Source organism: Aythya fuligula, chromosome 5, assembly GCF_009819795.1.
Source record: "Aythya fuligula isolate bAytFul2 chromosome 5, bAytFul2.pri, whole genome shotgun sequence".
NCBI classification, from domain to species: domain Eukaryota; kingdom Metazoa; phylum Chordata; class Aves; order Anseriformes; family Anatidae; genus Aythya; species Aythya fuligula.
In genome coordinates, this window is record NC_045563.1 from 31,378,902 (window position 1) to 31,392,797 (window position 13,896).

The 13,896-nt window shown below is 46.5% G+C and overlaps 1 protein-coding gene across 1 annotated transcript in view; it reads left to right on the forward strand.

The window, feature by feature from the left end:
- Window positions 1–13,896, forward strand: part of IGHMBP2 (immunoglobulin mu DNA binding protein 2) — a 41,667-nt gene that overhangs the window by 20,567 nt on the left and 7,204 nt on the right. The window contains exons 9-10 of the mRNA XM_032189362.1: window positions 8,729–8,911; window positions 13,330–13,448. Coding sequence (XP_032045253.1) covers window positions 8,729–8,911; window positions 13,330–13,448 — 302 coding nt within the window. The remainder of the gene's footprint in view (window positions 1–8,728; window positions 8,912–13,329; window positions 13,449–13,896) is intronic.

The following is a 13,896-nucleotide window of genomic DNA, read 5'->3' on the forward strand; positions in this document are numbered from 1 at the left end:
GCCTTTAGTGAGAAGGAGTACTGTGCTAATACAGGATTACTCAAAATTGTGTATACATTAATAGATGTTTTTCCTGAGAGATGTGTCATTAGTTGAGTTTTTTTTTTTTTGATTCTGCTTGTTTATGAGCACTGTGTTTGAATTCTTGGTTTTCTCTGTTTTGCACTGAAATTTTCAGACTGGTTGGAAAAGTTGTTTAAAAAAGAGTTTAAAATACTGCATGTCAGCCACTGAAGTTAGTAGAATGGTCAGCAAACAGAAGGTGAATAAAAGCCAAAAATTTGTAGATTTTCAAATGATTGTTTTTAAGAAAAATAATCTGTTTTTCTGTGTGAGGTTTTCTTCCACCTGGCAAGAAGGGTGGCCTAGTTTACCTTCTCTTTGCTGACTACAGGCTCTGTAGAGTGAATTTAGGCTCCTGCTCAGATTAATCCAAGTCTTCTCTTTCCTTTATTAAATTCTGCCTCTATGGTTCTGCATTTATTCATTTAACATATTAATGTGGGAGTTGGCCCACTGAGATGCTGCACCACATTATCACACGCACCACACTGATTATAAAACTGCAATATGTATAACACACACATTAAGAACAAGTAGTTTGTGGAAAAGATCTGTGGCTACTGTAAATTGCCTGTGCTTTGAGGGGGATACTCTGAGCAGTACTTGGGAGCTTTCTGGTAGTTTAAAATATAAATGCAGGCATGTTTATCTTGCTCTAGATCTGGAATTACTGAACTGGCTTTGTGCACAAGCAGAGAAATAGTTCTGACTTCATAAACTTTCTCCTGCTTCCAAAAAATAATTAGCCAGATACGTATCTATAACCTCACTTGAATTTTGAACAAGAGAAATGAAACATCCACAGGAGGCAACAGCTCAGCAGGTGCCTGAGAGACAGTGCAAATAATGATAAGGAGCTGTATCAATCTGGAGACAAAGGCCTGGTTTTTACCTGATGCACAAATGCTCAATGTTTTTAAATCTTTGCAAGTGATAAGCATACTCCTACACAGTCTAGCAGAGTTATCTAGGTTGGTGATCTGCACAAAAATGCCCGTCTGGTACCCCCTAACCTTCTTGGTTTGGTGTTTATTTGCTGTGGCTTTGCAGGCTGTCTCTCCGAGCCCAGGTTTTCCCCATCTGTAAGCTGGGAACAAGCAGCAGCCAAATGGCTGGCCAAGGCCAGGGAGCTGCAGGAAGGCTGCAGTCTGTGCTGAGTGAACTGAGTTGTTCTTAACCTCATCTTGAAAAGAGGTTAATAGTCAGGGACTAGATGAAGGCTAGAGCAAGCTTAGCTCCTGGTAGATCCTTGCTTGCTTGCTGGAGGAGGGATTTGGTTTCTTTGGAATCAGATAACAAAACCATGCCCAGCAGAGAAGAGCTCCCTGTATAATGTACAAGGTACTGCTTGGAGGAAGTTTCTATTTACTAAGAAGAAGAAATTTACAGTTTGGTCCTTCCAATTTCAGTGGGTTTTTTTGTTGTTGGCTTTTTGTTGTTTTTCTTAGAGGGGTGGATGTTGGTTTTTTTGATTGTTGTTTTTAAGTGCTGTGTTCACTTGTTCTGGGCCCAGTGCTCCTGCCACAGTAATGCTTATTTATTAAATCAGAAGTTTGAATTGGATGAAAACAATTACCAAACACTCACTGTGGTCCCAAAGCAACAGCTATTGGAATTGCCATCTGCTAGTGAAGCAGACAGGGCTGCCCAGCCCCAGGAACAGAGCCTAGAGACTTTCTTCCCCAAGAGTGAGGCAAAATGTAGTAGAAATACCAATCCTGCTGCTGCGGCTGAGTGTCTCTAGCACTTGACTGATGACAGTTTTGCCTGCTCTTTGAAACGAAGCAGATTTTTTTCAGAAAAGCTCAGAAAACATTATACCACCTGCCCAGCTGCTTTCTTCTGCCCTCTCACTCACAATGGCTGATGTCAGGAGCCTTTGCTGGTGCTGCTTCATGGAACTGACAGCAGGGAGCTCTTGTGTTTGGTAGGACCCATCTGCTGCAGATCTGCTGCACTTTTCTTTAACTCAATTTTGAGTTCATTTGACTGTGCAGTGGAAAGCTGCCACTAGTTTGCATCTCTCCTGCATTCACAAGTGAGCTTAACGTCCTCTTTTCTCCATCAGAAACTGTTTTGCCCCTTCGATCCTACGGTTACGACTTAGACCATGCTGTTTAACCTTGCTGTTCCCATTCTTGTTCTTTAAGAAGAGCTTAAAGGTTTTGCTTTCCTTCTGTATTTTTAAACCCCAGCTGCACAAAGAACTGGTATTTGTAAAATTAAGAGAGGGTGCTGGCAGAAGTCAGATCTTCTGGCTTTTCAACCTTGTCAAGGTTAACAACTGTGCAGGGAAGCCAGTTGTTAGGTCAGCTCCCATCTCGTGGAGTAATCCCTTTTGGACTTCAGCGATGTTTAGACACTGTAGCTCTGTGCCCTACCTAAGTTAAATAGATTTAAAATAACATAGGACAGAGAGACCGTGGGTCTGAGTCAACAGCATTAGCAGTTCTGTATTTCAGCCTGACTTACCAATGAATTATGATCTGAAAAACTTGCTATGCAGAAAACATTATTGCGCAGGGCATCGGCACGTCCATGACCCAAGTGCTGCTCAGACACGACACCAGTCCCCAGCTCAGCCTTGTAGACAGTTGTATTTTGGAAGATAAAGTGCAAAAAGCCAAGCTGACTTCAGCTTACACAGAAGAAATACAGGCTGGGCTTGTAAATGCTGCCACGCTCCAGGCAAGCCTCTCTGTGCTTAGGTTAAAAGGCAAAGCTGCTGCAGCGCTGCTGGCAGTGCAAGCCAGTCTTCTCTCAGTTTTCCAAATAACTCCTGAAATGCTTTAGCTAATGTGAAGGAAATCCATCAAGGCGTGGAAGTCCTGGAGATCTTCAGCTCTGTACAAGTAGGTAGCAAAGCTGAAACCTGGGTTTATGCCTGCACTCTGAGGAAAGCCATCATATGAACTCAACCAGAGTAGTTGGCCACAAGAGAAACTGTACAGGAGTGAGCCAGAGGAAACACAGCTTTCTGAATTAAGCTGCTTGTTCAGCTTCCTGTATTAATTACTTTTTAGGACATTAATTTAAGTATTGAAGGACTCCAGCTAATATTCCACTGTGTCAGGCATGGTATATAATGAAAGACAGCCCGTGTTATGATGTGAAGAAACAGTTTAAAGGGACAAGAAGAATTATTTTCCCCACTTGATACAGGAAATCTGTGATGGCTTCAAGACCTGAGCAAGGTCTCTTGAGCCCCAGCCTGGCATTTGTCTGTGTGTCTTTCCTGCCCTTCCCCTCACTGCTAAAAGCTGGCATCTCGTTAAATAAAATGATTTTAAATTGGGCATTTTAAAGCTTTGATCGTTGATCAGATGATAAACTGGGAAGACTGAGAATGCAGAAAAATAAGTGGAAAATGAATTTCAACTGGAAAATAAAGCTTTCTGAGCTATTTATGGCTTTACCTTTCATCTCAGTGGGAGCCCCTGGTAGCAACTCCATAGACATTAATTGCAGATGGGTACACTCGTAGGTATCAGCTTCCATATAGAAATCAGAGTGGGTGCTCCTCTGGCAGGCACTGATCTGCAGCCTTCCTTCCAGACTTTGCCACTGCTTGGAAACAGCAAAATTTGCCTCTTTTCTACCCAGAGTACCATCACATCCTTCATCTCTGCGGTCTCTGTAGAACAGAGGGCTCTTGGACAGACTGAATCTGCAGAGGGTTTAAATAGCGTGGTATAGAGTATTTGTCCTGTGGACAAAAAAACACAAAAAACAACATGGGATGGCACATGTCATGCTGGTGGAAAGCAAAGCTGTGTAATGCTCAGTGAAAGGAGTTTTTCTTTCAAGCTCTGTTGTGTCCTGAAAGCCCCCAACAAGCCTGTGATGGAGAGGATGTGCAGTGAAGTCCAGCTGGAGCAGCTGACAAAATTTGGCTGCACTCTGTGAACCTCCTTGTGAAATGCAAAAGCTAACAAATCTTGATCAATTAGAACAACTTACTTTGAGAAATCCAATTACTTTTCAAACAAACGCCTTTAAAAATGAGCAGCTCTTTTCCTTTATGCATCTGAACTCCAGCCTTGTTTTTAATTGCTGCCTGAGTGAAAGCATTTGCTTTATTGACCAGGGTGCGGATTACAGCTCTCCTCTTTGCAGCACAGCCCCTTCCCAACCCGAACAAAGCAGAGGCTGGAGAGCATCACTTTGTGCTTTTCCCAGCTGTGGCCCCTGCAGGCTGCGAGACACAGCATGAAGGCGGCTCCCTTCTACCTCCATGCTGTTGGGTATTTCCAAGGATTAATTAAGGAGCCCAATCATCCACCAGATCCCCCTTTGGTTAATGGAAATAGATAAGCTATTTCCAGGGATGATTCATGCCGAGGACTCAAATCCTTCCACCTACCTTCCTCTTCTCCTCCATTGATGACAGCAGACCTGCAGTGGGTGGACTCCTATTTTCGGGGCCTCAATGCAGGGTCTAAAGTTAGCCGGGATGAATCTGGGCTGCCAGAAGGATCATCTGTTACTACCGGGTGTGAAGTCAGTCCTGCCCAAGTGGGAAGTCTCTGTGAAACAGGAGGGCTTTTAGACTTTCTAGATGCCGTACTGCAAGCACGAGAAGATGAGCAGGCTGCCCCCTAGGTTGTGCTCAGCGCTGGGAGCTGGGCCCTGTCTGGTGCAACTACTTTTTTGTTACCTGCTTTTTCTTCCACATGTTTATCATTCATTCAATTATTATTAATTTTTTTCCATTTGAGGAGAAGGGATTTTCGGTGGGGGGTCTGTGGGATGCGCTTCTTTCATGCTTTTTGAGGTAGCTCAGGATGCAGAGCAGGAGATGTTTTGCTCCTGTTGGGTTGTCTTGTCTCCCCCACTCACACTTTACAAACCTTATACCTAGATCTTGTCCACGTTGGATGTATTTCCTCTGAGAGGGCTCCCAGCAATGGCAAATACCCATCCCTGCCTGTCCCCCTCTCAGCAGCCTTCCTCAAAGCTCACTGACGACAGCTTCAGGCCTCACACCGTTTTTTTGGCCTGGTCCCAGGGTGCATCTCAATTTCTAGACACTTTCTGCTGTCTGGCAGGAACATTTGTTTTCCTTGTTTTCATTTTAGTCCTCATTCCTTCCTTTTCTGACATCCTAGTTAATTTGTCTCCATGTCAGGGCTTTGACTTATTTATTTGTTTTTACTCTCTTCAGATACCTGCAGATACTTATCAGACCTCTTGTTCTCAGCTAGTGTCTTAGACAAGCCCAGGGATATTTTGCTTTCGTGTTTGTTAGCAGTCAGCCTGGGTGCCTCCACCATCCAAAACCCCTGTGCTAGACCTTCGGAATAACTTTGCTGAATTGCACATCAAGGTCAAAATGGATTTGCTTTCAATTTCTCACAGAAGAGCAAATGTCAGGCCTAGGTTTTCTTTGCTAGCCTCTGCAGCTGGAAATAACAAGCTACCCTGCTCCCTCGTATTTGCAAGGATTAAAAAAAAAAAACAAAAAAAAAGAAATCCACAATATCCAGAGAAAAGGGGAGTTCTGAACAGCCTCACTTACTACTACTACTTTACTTCTGTTTGTGAAACCTCTTAAATCTATACCACGATAGAAAATCTCAGGGCACAAACCAGAGGACAGCTAATACTCTGCATGTCCACAGCAGCCTCGGCCTGTTTTTGACATCCTAGAGCTCTTGAGGTAGGCACACACAATAAAATCCTGTTATTTATCCTTCTCCAGACTTTGCTGTCTGAACTTGGTGATATACGCTGGGAATCAGAGTGTCTTACACAGGAGACCAGCTACCCAGAGAGTGAATAAGGAATGATGTAACGTGACTGAAGGTACAGCTCCATCCCCCCGTGGGAAACACTTCCCATTTACTCCCCCGATAAAGATCATTCTTTACATCGATGTGGCAGGCTGGCTCCTCACGCCCAGCCCATAAAGGATATTTCACACCACGGTGGGCACAAGAGCCTTTGAACTACTTGGTTCCACTTGGCTGCAGCTGTCACTGTTAGCCTTACCTGTAAAGAGCAGCACACAGCACCAGGGCCTCATCCTTCCTCTTTGGGATCCATCCAGGTACCCACACGAAGGCATATTCAAGCCAAGTGCAGCCTTTTCCTGCATATGAACCAAGGCAAAACCAGGTTAAGAGCAAACACTGGCTTCTGTGGGCTTGTTTGGGTAATCTTGGTGTTTCTATCTTAATGTATTTTAAAGCAGATGTTTTCTGAGCATCGAGAATATGGTTCCGTCTCTCCACCTTCCTATCCCAGTTTCATATCTTAAGCAACACTTAAAAGCTTTTGCTCTGTGCTGCATTATTTTGTTGGCATAGGGAGCAACCGTTGCAGGAATTAACTGAGCTGTAAATAATAGGAAACTTATTAACAGGTGAAATATTCGTGAGCAGCTTAATATCCTCATTATTAATTCAACATATAACCTCATGTAGATCCCTGCGGTGAAACCTGTGCTGTTAGTGTATAGAAGAGTGCTATTTCCAGGGCTTACTGTGAGATTTTAATGCCTCCCCCATGCATTATTGTATATCATTAGAAGACACCCTTCAGAACGTTTGTTGTTAAAAACCACTGCTTTTTTTTTTTCCTGCTGGTTCTGCAGAATAGTCAGCTTTAGACCTGCAAGAACTTGTGAGCCAGGGGAGGAGAGTAAAGGATAAAAGCAAAGGGGAGATACCTGGGGAGATACCAGCGTGGGATGAACGAAGTCTGGGGTCTCTGCAGGGAGTCCTATCAGCATGTAGGCTGGACACAAGGCCACAACACAGGTCCAGCATCCATCCAGCAAAAAAACACGGGATCCAAGTGACCTACAAGGTTCGTCCAGCCGGCAGAGACAGGACATAACTCAGTAGGAAGTGAAGGCAGCTCGCAGCTCTGTGCCAGTGCTTTTCCTTGCTTTCCTGCTGGGGGACAGCAGGAGAGCCGCACTGCTTCCTAATTTGCCATGTTTCAGGAGCAGCCCAGGGGCTGGGAAGCTGTAAAGGATTCACGGCCACCCTCAGCAGGGGCCATGGTCAGCAGCAGAACACACAACACAGCTGGAAGCTGCTGTCACATAACCCCGAATATCCTCACTGCACCCCTGCCAGCCCTTATCCTGGCCTCTGTGGCTGTGTACGCTGTTTAGTGCTCATTATGTTAAAACAGCCTTTGAAAAAGCAGCGCTGTCTCCAAAATCCTGCAGCCGTGACCGTTTGCAGCTTATGATCCTTTTTTTTTTTTTTTTTACCCCCTGTGTATTGCATTCTGCAATCTCGCAAGGAGGAGGGCTAATGAGACTCGACTTCTCTCCTCAGAAAAATCTCCCCTCAATTTTCCCTTCTGCAGTTTTAATGAATTTGCAGTCTCTTGATACATTTACCAAGCTGACCGTTAACGTGACAGAGCTGGCCGGCGCAGCAAACACGGCGCTCGCCATGGGGCCGCGTATTGTTGCCACGCTTCCCCACAGCAGTAATTGGATGCGCGCTGTGCCCCTCGGCCTCAACAGAAACAATTTTCTCGAGCTGTTCCCTGTCATCATTTCACCATTGCCGTGCTTGTTCTGTGTGTTCTGGGAGCAACCACGAGTCCAGGACAAGGCTCAAAATGCTCAAAACGAGTAACTCTCACACCGCGATTCCTCTCCTCCTTCCTCAGACAGCGCTGCGATGAGATGTGTCTGACAAACCCTTTCTGTACGGCAAAGAGAAAGCAATAAGGCTCCTGGAAGGCTTACTTCATTAGCAGGTTTATTAATTTGTGTCGCCGGGAACTCTGCCATAAGTGAGGGAGTGTTGGTTTTCTTGATGGGCCATAAAGCAACCTTGGTCTGGGTTGAGCAGCCAAGGGGTAATGAGAACGCTTGCATGTCAAGTGTCTCCATAAAACACCAGTAAGATCTGGCTGTGCTGACACCAAGTGTTTTAAGATGCTTGTAGGGTCAAGCTGTAGTAATAATGCATGAGGTGATCTTGATGCCACTGCTGAGCTAGGGGTAATGTGAGTACAGCGTTAGGCTGACCGATGTGCTACACACAGCTTGTATGAGGAGCTCAAGGATGTTGAGGAGATGAGCTTACAGGTTAAGAGTATTTTGTTCTGGAGTTGTTTACCCATGCTGGGCATCCTGACTCCTCTTACTCAAACCACGCAGAGTGAATCTGGGTGTGAGAAGTGGCTGCTCCAGGCAGGGATGGCTCCTAAACCATTTGTGTGTCCCACATGATGGTGGCAATGCCAGCAGACATTGCCCTGTGGGAAAGGGAAGCAGGCATCTCTCCATCCCGACACATTCAGACCGATCTGGTATCTGTGAAAGTCTATCCCTGAGGGCTTCATCCTGCTGGGGACCTCATGCTGGGGATGCTGTAGCCTTCTTCTGCTCCCTCTCCACTCCCCACTGGGACCCAAGTGGAACACACGAGGAAGGCCAGGGAGGTAAAACCATCACAGCAAGGGGCAGAGACACACAAGGGTGCTCAGCAGGGTCTAGAACATGCATCCAGGGTACTCTGACAGCATTTCTGCCTCACACTTTTAGCACTGCTGGGCACTGTGTTCAGTTCCAGCTGCATCACTACCACAGCCGTGTCCGTACCAAGAAGACGCTTATTGATTCTTTAGTGCAAACAGGGTTAGATTCATACAGACATCTAGACTCCACTTCTGACTTGCTTTTCCCTTGCAGGGCTGCTGCCAGCGGCCTTTCACTCAGTTTGATGGAGCGTCTTATCGAGAGGTACGGGGAGAAGATCATGAAGATGCTGACGGTGCAGTACCGGATGCACGAGGCCATCATGCAGTGGGCTTCCTCGGAGATGTACAGCGGCCGGCTCACTGCTCACCCATCAGTAGCCCAGCATTTGCTCAAGTAAGTGACTTATTCCTTGGTGGTGTAACTGAGCAGAGATGTCTTTTTTATCCCAGTGCATGTGGGGTTTGTCCCTTTCCCTGTGATGGAGTTTTCCATTCCTCCCTGTGATGGCATTTCTCTTTCGTCCTGTATTTCACTGAGGAAACATTCTTTGTAACAAGAAGCTATGCAGTGTTATCTTCCATTTCCTCCATTGGTATGATAAATGATTATTATCATTGGTATGATAAATTGTTAAATAAAATCCTCTTGCACCTGCTGACAAAATACAAAGACCTGACCTGCAGTGGGATGACCCCAAGCAGCGTTTCTCTGCCTCAGGCTTTCACTGGGGGTAGGGCCAGATGCTGACTTTTACTGTTTTTCCACATGTCCAAGCAATTACATGGACCACCATGTCCCAGAATTGACATCAGAAAGATGAGAAAGCAAGATTCCCTTTCTGGCTTGGATAGTTTTACTGCCAAGCCAGCACCTGAGGCAGGTCCAACAGCATCAGATCCTTGTCTGCAACACTCCTTGTCTGCAACATTTTACCATTCCTTTGGTAATTCAGAGGAAATGACTAGCGTTTCTTTTCCATTGCATCCTGGGACCAGCAATTGTTTGCCAACACATGCTGTGACTGTCAATAATTGGTGCTTTTTAAAACTGCACTCAGCAGAATTCTTGGGAGGTGAATGGGAAAACATTAATTCTCTCTGTTGGACTTGGAGAAGCACAAAATACCACAGTGCCTGTCTGCATTGTGCTTTTGTATTTTTAGCAATGCTTTTTTTTTAATGCAGATATGTAGGAGTTGGAAAAATTGAAATTCCCCTAGAATCTCTTCATCTCACAGTGGAAATAGAAAGAGATAGCAGGAGTAGTTTTGGACAGAGACAGCTGGAGAGGCCATCTTGTTGTGCTCGTTTCATAATTATCTTACTTGTGAACAATGTGAACAATGCTGCGAGATAGGAACCTGTGCCCAGACAAGAAGAACAAGCTTTGTGTTTGAGACAGCCCCGACACCCCCATCTTCATCTGCTGCAGCCAGCGTGGGGATTTCTGCATGTGTCAGCATGCTCTGCAGCAGGGCTTCAGCTCTACTTACAGCAGAGAAGCTATGCTGAATAATGTCATGGTTTATATATATTTTGTATGTATATATATATATATGTAATTATATAGGTGTTGTGCAGTGAGGTCTTTAAGTAAAAAGGCTTCTTTCTGATGGTTCATCTCTGCCAGGAGCTCAGCTGAGATGGACAGGACTCATTCAGCAATGTTTTAGCCACAAGGATCTAATTCCAGGACTGGTGCCATACAAAATGCACTTCTCAGTTGTTCTTGTTCCTTGACATGCCGATTTTCCCGTTTAGCTTCACAAATTAAAAATAGCAGCTAATGAGAAACCCCAGGCAAAATGGTTTGAAACCGTTAAAATAGGAGCTAATTGAAAAGTTGAAGTTAGCGGACTGTTATTCTGATGAGCTGGCTAATTTTTATGGTTGATAAAGGAGTGAATGTCTTTCTTTTCAGCCCACAGGACAGCTTTGTCCCTGCTCAGGGCCCTTTCCTGCAGATATCGATGTCTAAACCTGTAATCAAATCTGCCAGCCCACAGCCCTGCTGACATATCGCATGAATACAGCAGTCTTCAGCTCAGGCACTAGAGCACATAAAATTATTTCTGTGCTTTTGTAGAAGACAGATAAGGCAGGGCCTTGATACTGGACCACAATCCTCTTATATTTGGGTTGCTAGTACAAATTCTTTCATGATATTTGTGACCACCTCGTGTCTTTTGTTGACTTAGGCCGAATGATTTGCTTAATGCAGTGCCTGAGTGAGAAATAAGCAAGTTTTTTGACTCGGGTAGTTCACAGAAAACCTCTCTTACAAGCAGAAGCATCCTAGGGAAGGCTCAGGAGTGCCCACAGGAGTTACCTGCTCCTGCTGAAGAGCAGTCAAACCCCGGACTGCAGCTGCAATAGCCTTTACCCAAACTCTGGCTTTGGGGCTTTTTGTTACCTCCTTCCTAAGGGCTGGTGGCCAATGCTTGAGGAACCTGAGCAGTCCTGAAACACGGTGCGAAGAGCTGGGTTCCCATCTCTGCCAAACACATTTTGAGGTATTCCTTTGAAGAAAGATCCGAGGTGATCTAGACCATAATCACCGTGGCCTTTCTCTGAAGAGCATCGTTGATGCAAGTCTCGTCTCCTCTACCTGAAACACAGACACGAGGCTTTGAAAGACCTGCAGCTCTGCTCTGAATGGCTTCCTATTTCCTTACCAACTTCTGCTCTGACTTCAGAGGCACTTTGTCTGCCATCTGCTAGGGATTTCTCCAGTACCATCTTTTCTCACAGAAGGGAACTTTGTTTTCCTGCAGTGTCTTTTTGAGGGGGGGAGGAATATTTCCAAGGGAGCAAAACCTTCTTCCCACATCCCCCTTCCTTCTGAAATGGGTGACAAAGCACATCAGAAACCCCCACACATCTCCGGAATAAAGTCCAAGAGACTGCAAGCAGTATTTTCCAACATTCAAAACATTTGTGACTCAATCTGTGAGGAACCGGTTTGAAAATCACCAGCAGCTTCTGCTGTCAGTTTTTTAAAGCGCTGGGTGTCCTTTCTCTTAGCACATTTTTGGGGGCCAGCACCCTCTCACTGATGGGAAAAATGGGGGAACCCCTCCTAGTAGGACCCTCAGAAGCCAGAGTGCCCCAACTCACCCAGCTGGGACCAGCTCCTCCCAGACAAAGCACTGGGTCCCCAGATGCCACAGGGCAGCACACTGAGCCTGGACCAAGTGTCTGGCTGCATGGATGACTGAGTTTATCCTTGGAGGGCAAGAGTCCCTCCAGGAGCAAAAATCCATCCCTGGGTTAAACCACAACAGCACCAGAGATCTTTTCTCCAAGGTAACAGCTGGCTCTGCTGCAATCTCTTAAAAAAGAGTGAATTCTTCTCTCCCCTGCAAGATTTATGCAGGTAGTTAGTCCTCTGAAGCAGCATTCCCAGGGTTGAGGTTGTTCCTGGCATCGAGAGATGCTACGAGGTCTTCCTGTGGCCACTACAAGCAGATAAAGAACCAGGATTTTCTATGTGGAGACCTCAACTTTCTGCTCACTGTAGGAGTGGGGAGCGTGCACCCCGGGTACTTTTGCAGGGCTTTGGCTCCCCAGCATAGCTGTGCTGGTCTCTGTACTTCCCAGCCATGCATCACAACAGCACTAGCTTCGAGACAGCAGAAAAATGAGTTTCAGTCAGGAGAGGAGACTCTTGTTGTCACTGCAATGAATAATGTCCGGAGTCCATGGGAAACGGGGCAGTCGGAGGCATACAAATGCAGTGCTGGGAGTCCTCAGGAGGAGAGGCTGCAGGTGGAATTGCAAACTAGCTTTGCCTTCACTTCCCTGCCTGTCATTTGGAGGTAATCCTCCTCTTCGATGGCTTGCTGTCTGCCATTCTTATTTGCAAGGCTCTCCAGAGGCACAGCTCTCCTTGACTAGCACGTGAAGCACCGTAACACCTTGTTTCAGAGCTCTCTTGCCATCTCTGGGCTTTCTCTTCCTGCCCTCCATCCCCAGTCCTCTTCCTAGGCTGTGAATTCAGCAAGCAGCTTTCTCGAATAATAAAACGCGGCTTATTAAATTTCATTATTTTCTTGTGAATGCAGAAGCTTTAGATGTAGAAAGGATGTGAAAATCCAATTCCTCTGTGGCTCCCTGGGCTGCACTTTCTTGTCTTGCCCAACAGCACTGCTGTCAAATTTCCAGTAATGCTTCTTTTCCCTCTGAGAGCAGCTGCCACGTCTCCCTAGGCCTGCGTAGCTTTCCTGTTTGAGGTCATTTGAGTGAGATGCTGCCACCCACACACACCCCTGCCTACAGCAGCTGGGCTGTGCAGCAGAGGCACTGAGAAAGCTCGCAGTGCTGCTGGCTGACCCAGCTCCTCGTTCAGGGAGTAATTTAAAGCACGATCCCCCAGCGCAGAGCGATAAAGGCTCCTCAGCTGTGGCTTCCTGGCATTGCCAGACTTCCCTGGGGCTTTGGGACTTCCTCTGCTGGTGGCTGTGGTTGCAGTCCTGGCACTGAACCCAGGAAGTCTGGAGATAAAAGCCCGAGACTCCCCCCAGAGCTAAAGGGCCCTGCCCAGTTATCACTGTACGTGGTAGGCTTTTTGGTAGCATCACTGCCAGCACTAAAAGGACCAGAGTTTGGAGAGACTCAAAGTGGGGGGATCTCAGTTCTCAGATGGCTGTGGTTGCCCCACAGCCTTGTCCCTGGGAAGCAATACCCAGCTGTGTTTTCCCCCTTTGCCCTTGCTGTGTTGCTGAGAGGAGTAAGCGACCAGACAAACGAGGGCCCTTCTGGCCCAATTTCAGTGCTGTCAGCTGGCCCTTTCCCAACACCCTTTTTTTGCAGGGACCTACCGGGAGTCACCTCCACGGAAGAGACCACAATCCCCTTACTGCTCATCGACACCGCCGGCTGTGGCCTGCTTGAGCTGGAAGTGGAAGACGAACAGTCCAAGGGCAATCCAGGTACCACTGTTCTGGGCAAATTGCAAGAATTCATCGAGGTCCTCAGCCTCACGGCTCAGTCACGGTGCTGAGATGCTCCCCCTGAGATGCAGGTGGGGTCCCCAGGGAGCCAGGCACCAGAGGCAGAGCTGAGGGCTAGGGCAGGGTGGGGAATCCCTGCAGCAGATACCTCACACAAGAGAAATAATACTGAGCACGGCACAAGGCTGTTTCAGAGAGGCTGTAGACGTGGCTCAGAATTGCCTCCCATTCATCAGCTGCTTTCATAAAGTCCCACGTGGCTGTTCTCCATGAATCTTCCCGAGACACCGAGCTCCATGTGTTTTTCTGGCTTAAAAAATAGGTTTCATTATAAAGATTGAGTGTGAAGTCGGGCTCCATAGCCATTCTCATAAAGCAGGAGAAAATATGAAAATGAAGATGCTGCCTCCTTTGCGTCCCTGCATTC